At 39.8% G+C, this 17,007-nt stretch overlaps 1 protein-coding gene across 18 annotated transcripts in view; it reads left to right on the forward strand.

Annotated features, from left to right (window-relative positions):
- LOC127007533 (rho GTPase-activating protein 190-like) overlaps positions 1–17,007 on the forward strand; it is a 134,923-nt gene that overhangs the window by 110,758 nt on the left and 7,158 nt on the right. For 14 of the 18 annotated variants that reach the window (XM_050878688.1, XM_050878687.1, XM_050878696.1 and 11 more), the window contains 6 exons: positions 1,802–2,026; positions 3,587–3,883; positions 12,735–12,889; positions 13,122–13,223; positions 13,846–14,068; positions 16,335–16,463. In XM_050878688.1, coding sequence (XP_050734645.1) covers positions 1,802–2,026; positions 3,587–3,883; positions 12,735–12,889; positions 13,122–13,223; positions 13,846–14,068; positions 16,335–16,463 — 1,131 coding nt within the window. The remainder of the gene's footprint in view (positions 1–1,801; positions 2,027–3,586; positions 3,884–12,734; positions 12,890–13,121; positions 13,224–13,845; positions 14,069–16,334; positions 16,464–17,007) is intronic. The other 4 variants (XM_050878702.1, XM_050878705.1, XM_050878706.1 and 1 more) reach the window with 2 other exon arrangements.

Genomic DNA, 17,007 nt, shown 5'->3' on the forward strand with positions numbered 1-17,007 from the left:
CACCACCAGCAAATACGCCTAACGCTCGCTGCGAGCTTTTTTTTTTTTTTTTTTTTTTTTTTTTTTGTGTGTGTGTGTGTGTGTGTGTGTGTGTGTGTGTGTGTGTGTGTGTGTGTGTGTACGCCTATAGCGCCGTAGGCTCTCTTGGGGGGCCTGGATGGTAGACGGCCCCGGCCCATCATGGCGCAGGCAAGTGTTTATAGTGGTGCCATCATTAACAAAAAAATATAAACCTAATAATGCCCCCCCAAAAAAAAAGCCCCCCTCAAAAAAAGTGGGTTGTTTTAAAAAGAAAATATTATAAACCCAGGTTAGATATACCAGTGGGAAAAGATTTACGGGCCATGGTACACAGTTAGTTGTATGGGATATTTTAATTCTTAAATATATACAAAGAACAGCGAGTCATTTTACAGGGCAATATTTTGTTCTCCAAATGTAGATTTGCTTCTTGCAGCATTGTATGATATTGTTTAGCTATAACCAGATTGACTGACCACCTTTTTTCTGCAATAAATGGAGATGATTAATGAAAATTAGATTACCCTTCTGACTGTGCATCAGTTTGGGTATTTGTGTAAAAGACGTTGAATGAAAGCAAACTTTCTTTGTATGAAACAGTGAAATGGAATTATTAACACTTCATCTCCCCAATTATCTTTGAGTTTAAGTGAATGAATCTGATTTGCCAAGTGAATACCATATCTTAAATAATCCGTTAATAGTGCGAACCAAAGAAGACCACTACTGGAGTAATTTGATTTGTACAGCTTCTCTTATGAAGTGCATATATAGATAAATAGATAGGTAAATTAGCAAATAAATTATCCCAAAAGTGCACCTTCTCTACCTTGGGAAACTTGAGTGGATTTTCATTTGTTTAATTTTATTTATTTATTAATTTTTGTTATTATTATTATTATTATTATTATTATTATTATTATTATTATTATTATTATTATTATCATTATTATTGTTATTGTTATTATTATTATTGTTATTATTACTATTATTTTTTTTTAAAGATGCTGCCTGTAGCACCAGCAGGCTCTTTTTGAAGGGCCTCTTGGACGGCCCCAGCCCATTAATGGCGCAAGCGAATTTTACTTATAGAGGTTGCTGTGATATATGACTCTTTGCTTGGCTCATGCTGTCCTCCGGTGCTCCATTTGAACGAAGTCGCTGAAGTTAGTTGTTGATTGAAGATCTGGGCAGCATGTATGTAATTTTCTGCCACTGACTTGAAAAATCACCGTGTTTTGGTGGGATTCGAACCTAGGTCGACGGGGTCACCATGCCCACACGTTGACCACTCAGTCACTGCCTCCCCATACCAAAGTATGGAAAGTCAGGATGTTCTATTGCCTGAAAGAAAACTGATATTTATTATAGAAGTTAAGGACATCTGTGAAAGGGAATGGAATTTGTGTGGATAACTTTGCCAGAAGAACACTTCTGATTCATTTCCTGTAACAGTGGTTTTGAAAAATGAGGGTTGACTAGATATTAGATCTTGTATAGGATGATGTCAGTAGAGCTTTATTCTGTATATAATCTTTCTGCTACAAGCTTCACGAAGCTCTAAAAACCATGATGATTGTAAATAGTTTTTATTAATATTAAATTTTTGCAGCTCTGCCTGCCTTCTCTTGATATATGGCACAGCAAGAAGCATTCAACTCCATTTTTACATTAGAGTAGAGCTGGAACAAGTGTCTTGGTCTGGACTTTCATTCACTAGAGTAAGTTAACGGGTGTGTGAGGTCTTTGTCCGTGGGCTAACTCGGTACATCACTTGTAGCGTACTCGGACTCAGACTCTGAATGGAGTTCCCTTGAGCGGCGACGTAGCACAGATTCCTACAAAGTCAACCGCAAAGCCGTACCCAAGAGGATGAAAAAGAAGCGGCTTCCAATACCTGTTGCAGCTCCCCGTGTGCCCCCTCTCCCCTCCTTCTATGTTGCTGAGGGAGCACCTGGCACTCGATATTCGGATGAGAGGCTTTTGCTCGACCCCTATGAGAAAGGTACCAGAGGTAGCACTGTGTCCAACTGTACTCTCCTTCTTACTCTTTGGCACTGCAGCATCATCTACATTAACTCCTAGAACATAGTGTCTGAGGCGCTGCATATTGGCTTTTGGGAATGGAAAGAGTGACACATGCTGTTCCATGTCTGAAAGTCACCTTGCTGCTTACTTATGGCTGAGTTTTGGGGCTAGGCTTGAGTTTGTTCATTAAAACCAGTATAACATGACAGTAAATATACTTAATTGTTCTAAGTCCTATTTAATGTCGCTCAAAAACTAGCCATTTATTTTGTAATGTTGTGTCACTATGGTAGAGCTCACCAGCTCTTGCATGCCAATTACTTCATGCCTCAGACAACATGTCCTAAACTTAGCCTCAGCTCTGGCCTTCACAAGTGCTTCAGGTGAGTCATGAGAAGACTATTCTAGTTAATAGTTTTCAAGTCAAATGTTCTGCTTCAGCTTTACTTAAACTGTGTTCTTTAAAGTATCCCACTAGCAGCTGTGGTGTGATGTATGTTTGACTGATCAATAATGTAAAGGCTAATAATGCTCTTATGTTGTCTACACAAACTGCTATGGGTGATCTTACAGAAACTACAAGGGATGTAGGTATGTAGAACTGAACTTGGGCATAATACTAGGAAATTCTGAAGGTGAAGAGTTTCATATATAGATTAGAAATACATTTTAGTACTAAAATATTTAGATAATTAATCTTAATGTGGTTGTCACAGTTTTTACTTGTCTGAGAAGTTGCTTTGTGTGTGATGCCTTGTGTTTACTTTTCTTAACACCTCCTTCCCTGCCTGAAATAAAATATGGTGTCACTGAACAGAACTGATTCAAGTGACTATCATGCTATGTTGATGTGGCATGTTGTGTGGTGGTATGGTTTATGTGTGCATGACCAAATTTTCTAAAAGTTTTTATATATTTCTTGGAGATGATGGGACTAATTATTTTTGAAAACATTTTTATAGGCTTACATATGAAATATTGTAATTTAAACCTTAGAAGGAAGCAAATTTTCATGAATCTTACCTCTTTTAGCAGCACAACAGATTCATAGATGCTAACCACTCACCCTCCTATCACAGACGAGCATATACACAACAGTTGAGTCATAGATTCACATCTTGATGATTTATATGTAAAACTGACTTACATGGTCATACTTTTTACACTAAAAAGCTCAAGTATTGTAAGGAAAAAAAATTACTTGTAATGCATAAACTTCTTTTTATATATATATTTTGTTTATTGATATTTTTTTCCTTTTTGAAAGCAGTTCAGTCATGTGTAGACAAATTACCTTTTACCTGGAAAAGTAATTATTACATACTGGAAAGTAACAAGCTTGGTAGATTTTTTCCACTAAGTATTTTTTTACTGGAAAAGTAAAGTGAACATAATAGAACCTTGAATCAAGGTAAATACACTCACAAAGGGTCAGACTTTAGCCCACCTGCTGGGGGACAGTAGCCTTGCCTCCCTTGCTGGTACACGGTGCCCCCCAGGTCATGCAACTGAGGGTGCACTGTTGTTGCTGTTTCAGTGGTGAGCGGGTCGGCCTCAGATGATTCCGAGGGCACAGACCGAGAGGACCCGACGGCCCCGCACTCCAAATATAAACCTCAGAAACACACTATTTCATTTAAAAAGAAGATGGGAGGCAGGGAGGGCGTGGCAGTGCGACCCCCTGTGGTGCCCCCCCTGCCCCCCACACACAACCTATCCCACCCTCCCACCTCCCACCCACGCATGGGGTTAGCTGCTACCCCCCACCACAACCCTCTCTCGTACCCCTTGGTGGCCCAGCTTCCCCCAGACACCGAATTATTCTCCCCTTCATGTAAGTCATGCTTGATCCTGCCTGCCTTCTCTCTAGCCTCTCATCCTACTTTCCCTAACCAGAAGCTTGTCATCCCTGCTCAAGGTTGAAGCTTTCATAATTATAACACCTCACATAGCCACCTGCAGACATACTCTGTAGAGAAGAGATGAACAGTATTTTCAGCAGTGAATGAGCTGTTTGATGCACTATAATGATGCAGCAATGTGCCATATGACCATACTCAACATTTGTAATATTGGGTTATTTGCAGAAATGATATCAACCTAAGTTTAAAGCATCTGATATTCATGAACGTATTTGAGATATATATTTAAATGTATTGGAATAAACTCTAATGTTTGAAATATAAATATTATAATATTTGTTGCCATTATTAGAGTAACTAGAAGTCACTCTTGACTTTGAACATGTTAAGATACTGACAGTGCAAGATTTAGTAGCATATTGAAACACCTTTATTCAATTTTTGCTAAGAAAAATTGAGACTTTCATATATCTGCTTGGAGGTGTACAGAAGCATGGCAGTAATATGCTTTTGCATGAGCCATTCAAAGTTTTAAATGTGATGTAGTTTCAGATTTACAACTCTTTCATCATATTGCTGTGAAATAGGAGTTAGTGCAGCATGCCGACATGGTGGTTTGAACCCTTCCTAGTTATGGATCATGGGTATTTGCATACACACACACACTGAGGAGTTACTACTAAAAGAAGGAATAAACACCAGGAACTCAAGAGGACACAGTAAAAAATTGAGGAAAGGAAGATGCTTGAGAGACGTAAAGAAATATAGAGGTTTGGAACAAACTAAATGAGAATGTAGTATCGGTGAAGAGTGTGCAAAACTTAAGGAAAAATTGGACAAATACAGATACGGAGACGGGACCACACAAGCGTAAGCCCAGGCCCTGTAAAACTACAACTAGGTAAATACAACTAGGTAAATATACACACACACACACACACACACACACACACACACACAATTTGGGATTGGAGTAAGAAATGGGAGATGGAGTTTAATGTGAAGAAATGTCATATAATGGAAATGGGTAAGAGTGAAGGGAGACCAAAATGGATATATAGAATGGGAGATGGAGAAATATTAAAAGTTCAAGAAGAGATAGATCTGGGAGTGACTACAAGATAATCAACAGTCTGAGAGTCATGTAAATAGGATATTCAGTGATGCATATAGAATGGTAAGAAATATAGGAATAGCATTCCACTACATGGATAAGGATATGATGAAAAAGGTGATTACCACTATGATTATTAGACCAAAGTTGGAATATGTGGAAACACGTGAAAAAACTAAAAAGAATACAAAGGATGGCAACGAAGATGGTTCCAGAACTGGAGGGATTGTCATATGAAGAAAGGTTAAAGGAAATGGACCTGCCAACATTGGAACAAAGAAGAGAAAGTGGAGACTTAATACTAATTTACAAATTTTGGAATAAAATAGAAGTAGATAACGAGGAGTTGCTACTACGAGAAGTAATAAACACCAGCAACACATGAAGACACAGTAAAAAATTGAGAAAAGGAAGATGCTTGAGAGACATAAAGAAATATAGGCTAGCTTCCCGCAAAGAAACATAGAGGTTGGTAGGAAGACAACTACTGAAACGGGCGCAAGCCACTCCTGGTGAGGTACATATGGGAAGTGAGGAGGGTGCTGAAGCCCTCCAAAGACCCTTCCCATGTCCTCACTATCTGTTTCCCTATTGTCTCATCAACACCAGAGAGTAGTTCAGCATGCTCTGTAAAGACTGATCCTCCCTCTTTCCACACTACACTACATTCACACTACACACGCCTTTTCCCAAAATTCAAAATTCAAAATGGCATACCATAATAGTGCCTTGGAGCTCCCACCTAGGGGGGGGGACCACAAATTCCCCCAGGGAGGACTCCCCTTCTGGCTGCCATCATGAGAGATGTCTTGATAACTCCTCGAACCTCTTTCTTATCAATTTCTGCAACATTCGCGTTCTTCGGTCTAATTTTCATTCTGTGGACCACCATCTCTCCCCCTCTAAACCTCACCGAAACATTGGTTTCTGAGGCTACTGACAGCAATCTCTACTCTGTTCCCTCCTACTATCTCTATCCTAAATTTCAATCCAAAGCTGGATGTTGCGCCTACGTGCGCAACGACATCACTTGCTCTTGTGCCCACGACCTTGACTCTGCTGAATTTTCCACCATCTGGCTAAGACTTTATTGTCATTCTATTACTAAATACATCTGTGCTATTTATCTCTCACCTAACTCTACTAACCTACTAACAATGTAAAATCCTTTGACTACTTGAACTCTAAAATGGAGCACATCTTAACCCACTCTCCTTTCACTGAGATCTCCATCTTGGGAGATTTCAATGTTCACCACCAGCTTTGGCTTTCATCCTCTTTCACTGACCAACCTGGTGAACAAGCCTACAACTTTGCTCTCCTCAACAATCTAGGGCAGTTGGTTCAGTTCCCTACACGTATTCCCGACCGTCTTGGAGACAGGCCCAACATACTAGACCTCTTCCTTACCTCTAACCCTTCTGCTTATTCTGTCTAACTTTTCTCTCTGTTGGGCTCTTCTGATCACAGCCTTATTTCTGTATCCTGTCCTATCGCTCCTGTACATCCTCTGGACCCACCAAAGAGGCGATGCTTCTGGCATTTTGCTTCAGCCCGGTGAGACAACCTGAGGATGTACTTTTCCGATTTCCCATGGAATGATTACTGCTTCCAGGAGAGAGACCCCTCTGTGTGTGCCCAGTGTATCACAGAGGTGATTGTCTCTGGAATGGAGGCATACATTCTACATACTTTCTCTGCTCCCCATGCTAAAAAGCCTTGGTTTAACCTGGTAGCAGCGGGGATCACGTTTCCTAATGGTCCCTCCAAGCGAGAAAAATGAGAAAAAATCACCCCTCACACAAACCATTTCATAATATATATCAAAGCATTTGTTATCAGATTATACATCATCTATTTTGGGGGGTTTATATCATGGCACAAATTTGGCCTGTCACTGCTACACGGTAAAGCCACAAATTTGGCCCATCGTTGCTACCGGGTTAATCACGCTTGTTTTTGCGCTGTAAAAGATAGAGAGACAGCTCACAAAAGGTACCAGAGCCTTCGAACTCTCGCTAACCATGATCGTTACATTTCTTCCCGGAATCATACCAAATCTATTCTTCGATTTACCAAAAGCCCTTTCATCTGTAGCAAATGTCCAAACCTTGCTTTTTCTAATTCTTCCAGAGACTTCTGGCACCTAGCCCAAAAATATCTCCTCCAACTTCACTTCTTCTTTCCCTCCTCTCCTTAACCCTGACGGCACCACTGCCGTCTCATCTATCTCTAAGGCTGAACTCTTCGCTCAAACTTTCTGTAACAACTCCACTCTTGACGATTCTTGGCATATTCCTCCTAGTCATCCCCCCTCTGACTCCTTTATGCCTGTTATTAAGATTCTTCAGAATGATGTTTTCTATGCCCTCTCTGGCCTCAACTCTCAGAAGGCTTATGGACCTGATGGAGTGCCTCTTATTGTCCTTAAAAACTTTGCCTCCATGCTAAAACCCTGCCTGGTCAAACTCTTTCGCCTCTGCCTGTCAACATCTACCTTTCCTTCCTGCTGGAAGTATGCCTTCATACAGCCTGTGCCTATGAAGGATGACCATTCTAATCCCTCAAACTAATGCCCCTTAGCTATACTTTCCTGTCTATCTAAAGCTTTTGAATCAGTCCTTAACCAGAAGATTCAAAAGCACCTTTCTACTTCTGACCTTCTATCTGATCACCAGTATGGATTCTGCAAGGAACGTTCTACTGGCGATCTTCTTACTCTCTTAACTGATTCTTGGCCGTTTCGGTGAAACTTTCTCAGTTGGGCAAGACGTATTGAAAGCTTTCGACAGAGTCTGGCACAAGCCTTTGCTTTCTAGACTGCCCTCTTTCGGATTTTATCCCTCTCTCTGTTCCTTTATCTCCAGTTTCCTTTCCGGCCGTTCTATCTCTGCTGTGGTAGATGGTCACTGTTCTTCCCCTAAACCTATCAACTGTGGTGTTCCACAGGGCTCTGTCCTATCACCCACTCTCTTCCTGTTATTCATCAATGATCTTTCCATAACAAACTGTCCCTTCCACTCATACGCTGACAACTCCACTCTGCATTATTCAACTTCTTTCAATAGAAGACCCTCTCAACAGGAATTACATGACTCCAGACTGGAGGCTGCAGAACGCTTAACTTCAGACCTTGCTATCATTTCCGATTGGGTAAAAGGAACCTTGTGTCCTTCAATGCCTCAAAACTCCAGTTTCTCCACCTATGCACGTTCAGGGAGTGTTGAATGTTAACACTTACGTCGGTGCGTGCGGGATGATCAACCATATTGAGGGAACTGTGGACATCTCTCCTTCAGATTCTGGCAATGGAGTATTGCCAACTGCAATATTTACAACTATTTGGTCAAAGAATCAGTCAGGTGATAGGTGAAGCTATGCAAAAATGCCACTATATTGGGCAAGAGCATCCACCAGTTACTCGTCCGTAGATTTGCCGCGCTGGGCTGATATGATTTTCCACCAAATTTAGTGAAGAACCCACTCAATTGGCAATTCTGTGTTGTGAGAATTAGTGTTAGAACACTTTTATACGCGGGAGATTTGAGTGCGGGTGGAGCTCACAGCGAGCGTTTAGCACCACCAGCAAATACGCCTAACGCTCACTGCGAGTGTTTAGCAATGAAAGGGTTAAGCGTGATGTACACTAACATAGATGGGATAATACCTAGAAAATTAAAATTACAAGATTACCTAAAGGAAAAGGAACCTAATATTGTGTGTTTAACGGAAACAAAGCTAAAAGAAGTCATTCAAATGGTATTTAATAACTAATACAAATTTATAAATTATTGAATAAAAGGGAAGAAGTAGATAATAAGGAGTTACTAATAAGGTAAGGAAGAAACACCAGCAACACACAAGGACACGGTAAAAAATTGAGAAAAGGAAGATGCTTGAGAGACATAAAAAAATATAACTTCCCGCAAAGAAACATAGAGGTTTGGAACAGACTTAAGTGATGATGTAGCATCAGCGAAGTGTGTGCGTAACTTTAAGGAATAACTGGACAGATATAGATATAGAGACGGGACCACACGAGCATAAGCCCAGGCCCTGTAAAACTACAACTAGGTAAATACAACTAGGCATATACACACGCACACTCACACACACACACACACACACACACACACACACACACACACACACATGCATGATATTCACAAATTGAAAGAATGGCTGAACAAATGTAGATAAAGAGACAGGACATTATGAGCATAGCTCAGGCCCTGTACTTTACAACTAGGTAAATAAATACAAATGATGAACATTACACATTCTTCCTGCCACCTCACCTTGGGATGGCAACTATTTTCTCTCTGTTTCTCATGCCAGAGAGAGGGCACTAAAGTACAACAGATTATAATATATAGCATATCCTTTCCTATTTTATCAGCATTTTGCTCTCCTCCCTCTCCCCTCTCACTTTGATATTTCATGACTGCTTTGTAATGTAGGAAACTTAAGTGCTGTGCTGAGCAGTCCTTCCAGCATCTGCATCACTTGACGACATGGCAGTATATTTTATGTGAACTTGATAGTGCTGCACCCCTTTAATTCAAGAGACAGTATATTTATGGTCATGAAACTCCCCCAACCATTATTGTTCAATTATCACTATCATATCACTTTCATTCTTATGATTTTGCCATCTGCTTAGATCTTATTACAAACCTTTCAACTCAAAGGTAATCAAACTTTTGGATTTTTTCATTTATATTTTGTAGTTGTGAGGTAGTGTTACATATTGAAATCTTTCATATTTAAGGTCAGGAGAAATATTCAAAACATGGATCTCTGAGGAAGGAGAGCTTTTCTCACAAGGTTGTCATGGGATCTTTGGTGACAGTAATATTCAGGTCTCTTGTCCTAATATTGATTTTCCAGGAAACTTATTATGGTGGGTTGACGGCTGAGTTGGTTGGGTTTGTGTTGGCTGCTTGCCCTGTTGACCTAATCCCAGATGAGGTTCAGGTGCCGTATACAAAGACAAGAACACTACTAACAAACAAAGATTCTTTTATCAATAAAATGACTTCTTATTACCAGATGCCGTTAGAAAGTTATGATATTGTTTTAGTGCAATAGACACATTATAATGCTACAAACAGTAATCACTCCTAAAATTCAAACATTCCAAGACATGTAAACATTTTTTTATCCTTTGCATTGTGTTTGCATTCTCAAACAAATCCTGAATATTGTGATGAGTTTCCTCTGCATCAGTCATTCACTAAGCTGGGTTACTGCTCTGATTTTATTACATATAAAAAACTGTAATCTTTTCACTTCCTTAGTCATATTGTTTATTGGTACATTCAGTAATTGTTCAGTGTGCCATTCTCCAGGACAGTCTCCCAATAGATTTTTAAGGCACAAGGTTGGTATATTTTTTTCTTTTTCTTTATTTTTTATGTAGTGCATGTTAATGTGCTTACTTGTTTGCTTGCTTCTGCTTCTTCTAACACTATTATCTGGACACCCACTACCTACTGGTCGTTCAGTTTATGTATTTTGCATCCTCAAAGTAGTGTTCTAGCTGTAGTATTGTGGAAAACATGACTTCCTAATGCAGGCTGTTGAGAAAAGTGATCTTTTGTTACCTGTATCTTATGTTGATACATGAAAGGAGAGCATAACATTAACTGTAGTACATATTAACATTTGTTTCCATTGTATAGAATTACTATTCTAGGATTGTCCACATTGAGCATTAGCAAAGCCAGAATGTAGAAGGATATGTGTATCTCTTTTCCTAAGTAGCATACACCTCCAGCACAGGTTACGCGGAGTGACATGAAAGCTTTGTTCTACTTCAAAGTTGTGTGATGCTTATGACATGGTACTAATGCAGTGCATTGTATTTTGTTTATGAGTTTGTGTCAGGAACTGTTGAGTAGGGTTTGCAGGAGATATTTCATTCTACCCAAATCCTAAATATTGCATTATCCCTTTTTCCGTGTCACCCCCCCCCCCCCCCCCCCCCCTTTTATTTTTTTATTCTTGCCCTTTACTTTCTTGACTCCATTGTTTTACAAAGGAAATCACAGTATAAGATAAAGACTGCTTCTCAGGTGGGAGCAGGTTCTCTGCTGCCATCGATTTTTTATTGTCAAACTGAAGATATGTACAAGGTATAAACTTTGTGGCTCATGATTCTAATAGTTATGCTGCTCAGAATGTTTTTTTTCTTTTGCCCACTAAATACCAGCTAGTTCTTTACATGTAAGCGATAATATTAATTTCATAGCTTAGTTTTTATACAGTTGAAGAAGAGGTTCAAATATCAGTATTTTTCATCTCACTGGTTTTCATGATTGTAATAAAAATAGTTTTCATATTGAATGGTAGATCTTTTAATTTTTTTATGGGGATGAGAAAGTAAAATGCTTAGGCTTTCATTCAGTGCATAATAATGAAAAAAGCTTTTACGATGACTTAATTAATTTGGTTAGCATGTTTACTTGCTGCCTGCATAATACTATTGTGACTTTTTTTCTTTAATTCACAATATTTTCATTAAAGTTTTTTTTTTTTCAGTAATGCTGAACTTTTTTGTGAGTGTTTACATGAATCGATGTAGCCTGATTAAGCATTGCATATGGGAAGTAGGATTGTTGAGTGGGTGCTTCTTGAAATAAGTGAAACCTAACCATTTGGTTCTTAAACTTTCCTTTAGCCCAAAGGATTTTATTTAGACATGCTGTGTGTTCTGTAAGATTTCTTGTTGGTCCTGTGCTTCTCCATCATGTGAAATAAAATGTTAGTGGGGGCACGATTAGTAATGAATGTTTTGCCATGTGTTGATGAAACTTTCATGTGTGCTAAAATCATACATTCACTGAAACAAAATCAATCAGTGCTAAGAATTGCATGAAAATGTTTCCTCTCAGAAAGAATCATTGATAATGAAATGAAGACAGTAAAGTTTTTTTGTCAAAAATGTGTAGCAAAGTACAAGGTAAAGGTAGCCAAGGACAGTAATTGTATCATTACTTTAGGAACTTAGGCATGTGAGGGTTGTATTTTTATCTCAGGCATATGAGAGTAGTCTTTTTATCTCTACAGGTTTTCATGTTTATAATACGAATTTTTCATATTGAATGATAGAAGATTTTCTGAGGGATGAGAGAGTAAAAAGCTTTGGTTTTAAGGGTAGTATTTGTACCTTTACCAATACTAGCACAGAAGTGAGAGACAAAATGGTTCTATATACTGTTTTCAGAACTCATTTTCCCTGTGATGGACTTCTTTCTCAAAAAAATGCTCTTACCATTTTTTCATTGAAGCAAACAGTTTTCTTAGTTTATTTTTTTTGCTGATTTTATGATTTTTTTTCTTCTGTTATTTAGTGTGGAAGCAAGGATGTTGGTGTGGCACTGGTGTAGGCACCAGTGTAGCTCTTGCATGTGCACATGATCTGAGCAGCTGTATTAGTGCCTGGAGTTTACCAGATCTCTTATATATTATTTCATCTGCAGTAATAAAAAGAGTGCATGTTACCTTTTGATCTTATTACTTGTGTTTGAATTATTGTCAACTTTGAAAATGTAGCGTGTGAAGATCAGGGGCAGTTACCTCTGACAGAGGTTCTGCTTGACTTTATGTGCATTCCTGTAATTGATTCCTACTTCTCTGTGTGGCATTTCATTCTTGTCACATGTGTCAACCCTGAAGCATATAACACTTGACTCCCTTTCTCACAGTTCCACCAGGAAAACTAGAAGGGGATCATGTCTATAGAGTGATTCCTGAAGATGACTCGAGCCTTGAGGTATCTTCCCCACGTGACCAACAGTCACCCATCCTGCCTCCTGGAGCCCCTGCACGGAAGGACACAGATAAGACTGCACGCCGCAAGGTGCATCTCATGAAATTTGTGCCTATTAATGCCTGTTGAATGAATAGATTGTATTAGTTTAGATTTGGCTGGTGATTATAATTGTAGATGCCTCATCAGAAATTCATATTTGGAATTAAGTTAAAGATATGTGTTGTTACTTTCCCAAGTTGCTTTATTTATTTGAAAAATGAACAGAAGTAAAATATGGGAAATAATACCATCCATAAGACTTTATATCTTTATTTCTCAGCAAGAAAAACTAAGATCAAGGGAAGAAGCTCGGCAGCGAGAAGAGGAGCGCAAGAGAGCCAAAGATGAAGAAAAGATGAAAAAAGCAGCTGAGAAAGAAAAGGTAAATTGATCCATATGAAATTTGTGATGTAACTTGCAGCAGACATGGAGAGGCAGGAAACATAATGGTTCTTCAGACCAGAGGAGTCTTGAGCCATCCAATTGCAGGTCTTTTGCCTTATATGACCTCCATTTCTGCATCATATGGTTTCTCTGGCTTACCAAGTACCAGTTCTGCCTTCCACTTCCAAATATTGTAATATACATCAATCTTTGTCAGCTTTACTTCTGGAGCCTGCCTGCCCTTCTCACTTTTTTGATTAATTATTTGGTTGCAGTGATATCATGTTCTAGTTTTTATGATTGGAAAAATTATTTGATGAAAGATTACCATTTCTAATTTGCAAAAGGAGAACATGAAAACTTAGATTTTTCCTAAAGCCAAAAAGTTACCCTCTGCATTTTTTCATTAAGTTCATGCATGCCCCGTGGGTAATGAGACTTTCTTTAACAAATTGAGTTAATTTTTTGTGATATATGCTACTGTTTATTGATACTCTTTCCCTACTACTTCCAGTGCTGCTTCCAATACAGTTTTAGTTATTTTGCATTTGCTTTCTCTTTATCTCCTGCAACCTAATCAAGTAGATTCGAGAATTTGTACTGAATGATTCTCTTTTCAGGAGCGAGAGAAAAAGAAGGCCAAAGGTTCAGCAAAGGGTTCTGCAAAAGGTCCTCCTCAACCTACTTTGGAAGATTTTGTTCAGAGTCCTGAACGATCTGTACCATTGTTTCTGGAGAAATGTGTCTATTTCATTGAGCTGGAAGGTCTGGACTCAGAGGGGATCTACAGAGTGCCTGGCAACAAGGTGCATGTGGAGCAGCTCACCACAAAGTTCAAGGAAGGTGAGAAATTAATGAAATGGAAATGCAAATGATGGAAACATTCTAACAAAAGAGACATGTTAGGACAAGAAAATTATTGTTCGAATATTTAAGATTAGATTAAAACCACATACATTCTGATTCATCTGTAATAGCTGATTGTTATATATCAATGTATTTTTTAATTGAAGTTTCCCAGCAATATCACTTCTGCATTCAAAATTTCACTTTTCTGACATCCATTTTCTGGCATGTCCATGGTCCAGTAAGTGGAGGGGTATAAACCACTGCAATGCACAGTTTACTACATAACTTGTCCACTGTCTCCTTTGTTGTAAGAAAAAAAAAGCCAGTACCTTTGCCTAAGCTCAATTTTTTGTTCTCAGATTTCTGTGTTAGTCAGTATGATTACCGTATTTTGCGGCATATGACCTGCTCTGGTGTATATCGCACACCCTAAGCTTTAGGACAACAATTTGGGGAAAAAATATTCAGTGCTTAACCCGTCCGCTGCGATTGGCACGGATTTCGCCGTCACTGGTAGCCTGGTGACATACACTCCCAAGTCTTTCTCTGCCTCTGTGGTTGATAGTGGAGTGTTTCACATGTGGTACTGATATGCTGGATTTCCCCTCCCACGGTGCATGACTACATTTTTCTTCATTGAATTATAGCAGCCACTTTTTGTTCCACCCACAACACCCACAACAGCTTCTTCCTGTCATTTAACTGATGCAACAAGTCCATAACTTGGATAATGGCAGGTTGCACAAGCCGCGGCAGCCCTTACTTTAGCAGACGATGCCATATCGATACAGGGCAAGTGCTTTGTTTACGTTGTGGATGTGGATACGGGCAACCAACCTTGGCCGTGTGTGACGAACACCCGGGAAAGTTGGATTTGCCGGTTGCCCAAGCTGCCGCCAACGCGGTGGGAATAAAAAGGCCCAGTGTGACATCAGGTTATGGACAACAGACAACTCGCTCCCAGATGGGCACACGGACGTTGCCAGTAGCCACAACGGTTAGAGGAAAACGGCCAGTGTGACACTGCCCCAAGGCAGCGAGGCCGCTGACCGGGTGAGCGCCAGCGATGATGTCATTGGACTCCCAGCGAATCACAAGCGTGTTTTCAGAGCTCAGACAACCGTAAGGCTTCATCTGTGGCTTTAAAATGACCCGTTCTCTCCTGTTTTCTTCCTTTTTCCAAGGTACAGGTAACTCTCGATTTACGCGAGTATTGTGTCCTTGAAGAGGTCGCATAAATCAAAAACAATGTAAATCAAACAAGAGGTAGGTTTCTATCGAAAAATAAATATTCACATCATTCAGTGGAGAGAGAGAGAGAGAGAGAGAGAGAGAGAGAGAGAGAGAGAGAGAGAGAGAGAGAGAGAGAGAGAGAGAGAGAGAGAATATCCATATCACCGAGATATCCACTCAGGCACTCAGCCTCAGCCTCACTCGTGTGAGGAAGAAATGAGGGACACCATGAGCGACTGGCTAGTATTGGTACCGGTACTGAGCAGTCTGGTACCGGTACCGAGCAGTCTGGTACCGGTACTGTACCGTATAGCTGGTACCGTTAGTACCAGTACTGGTACCGGTACCTGCCCTCCCCTATTGTTGAGTAGCGTGGCAGCGTGGGAACTGTATTGTTGTTCAAGTGGCGCACAGGAAGAACTGAGCTCAGCTGTGTGGCCGCGGCGCCGTGTGAGTCCAGTTGTGTGAGACATCTGGTGGCTACTCCATAAAATATCGTATATAAGTGAAAAAACATGTAAATTAAACATTTATTTTGATTTTGGACCCCGCGTTATTTAAAAAACGCGTAAACCAAACTCGCATAAATCGAGAGTTACCTGTACGTATTTAGAGATAATAAGGGAGTAAAGGAGGAAAAAAAGTGAGCTCCGGGGGGCAACATGAGCCACTTACAATGGCGCCACTATAAACCGTTGCCTGCGCCATGATGGATAGTCTACCGGTGCCATAGCCCACATAAAAAAGAAAGGAAAAAAAAAAAAAAACGGGGCAGAACAGATAAGCACTTTTTCAATGTTTTCAATACCTCGAGTTTCGCGATCCTCGAGTTTAGCGCTACACCTTCAGAACGAAGCGAGTGCGAAACTCGAGAAGGTATTGTAGTGATAAACCTTAGGCAAGTTTTTTCTATTATCTTATTTTTATGCAAATTATTTGAATTGGCAGGTTTACTTTTTACATTTATTGTTTGTCATAATGCTGTGGTTTTCCATCCTACTAAAAGCTTTTTGTATGTGTGTTACAGACAGCAACGTAAACTTTGCTGAACTTGACATTCCTGTCAATGCTGCAGCTACTGCTCTCAAAGACTACCTGAAACAACTGCCACCTCTCTTGCCTCAAAATCAACTCATGGAACTCACCACCATTGCCAGTGAGTAGCTTACATTCTATTCAGGTGAAGGTGAAGGTAAAGTTGAGGGCATACAATATAGCTGCATGTGGCCTCAGTGTTCATTTTACCCATTTATCATCCAACTGGAAAGGGAGGATGAACAGTTGGGCGAGCTGTGTGTCGACTGTCCAGGCTGGGATTCAAACCTGGGTCCTCAGATTTGTAGCTAGGCACATTAACTACTGCATAACGAATATTGAGCCTTCAAGAGCCTCCCAACATAAGGGTTGATGACATATTGACACTGCTAAGACAAGTTGAAACAACCTAGCAAGTATTCAAACCACATACACAGCATCTTCTGCTAACTCTGCCATACCTCAAATCGATGGGGTGTAGCTGTGACAAATCTTTCTTGGTATAGAATTAAAGTTAAAAAAAGATTTATTATTCAAACAACTTAAACAACATATTCAACTTGTCTTAGTATGGCCCATACGTCATCAAACCCTGTGTCAGGATAGATTAAAGTTACAACTTCACTCCATTGAGTTGAGATTTGGTGAAAGGCATAGTGAGTCTC

The sequence above is a fragment of the Eriocheir sinensis genome, chromosome 35 (genome assembly GCF_024679095.1).
Source record: "Eriocheir sinensis breed Jianghai 21 chromosome 35, ASM2467909v1, whole genome shotgun sequence".
In the NCBI taxonomy this organism is placed as follows: Eukaryota; Metazoa; Arthropoda; class Malacostraca; order Decapoda; family Varunidae; genus Eriocheir; species Eriocheir sinensis.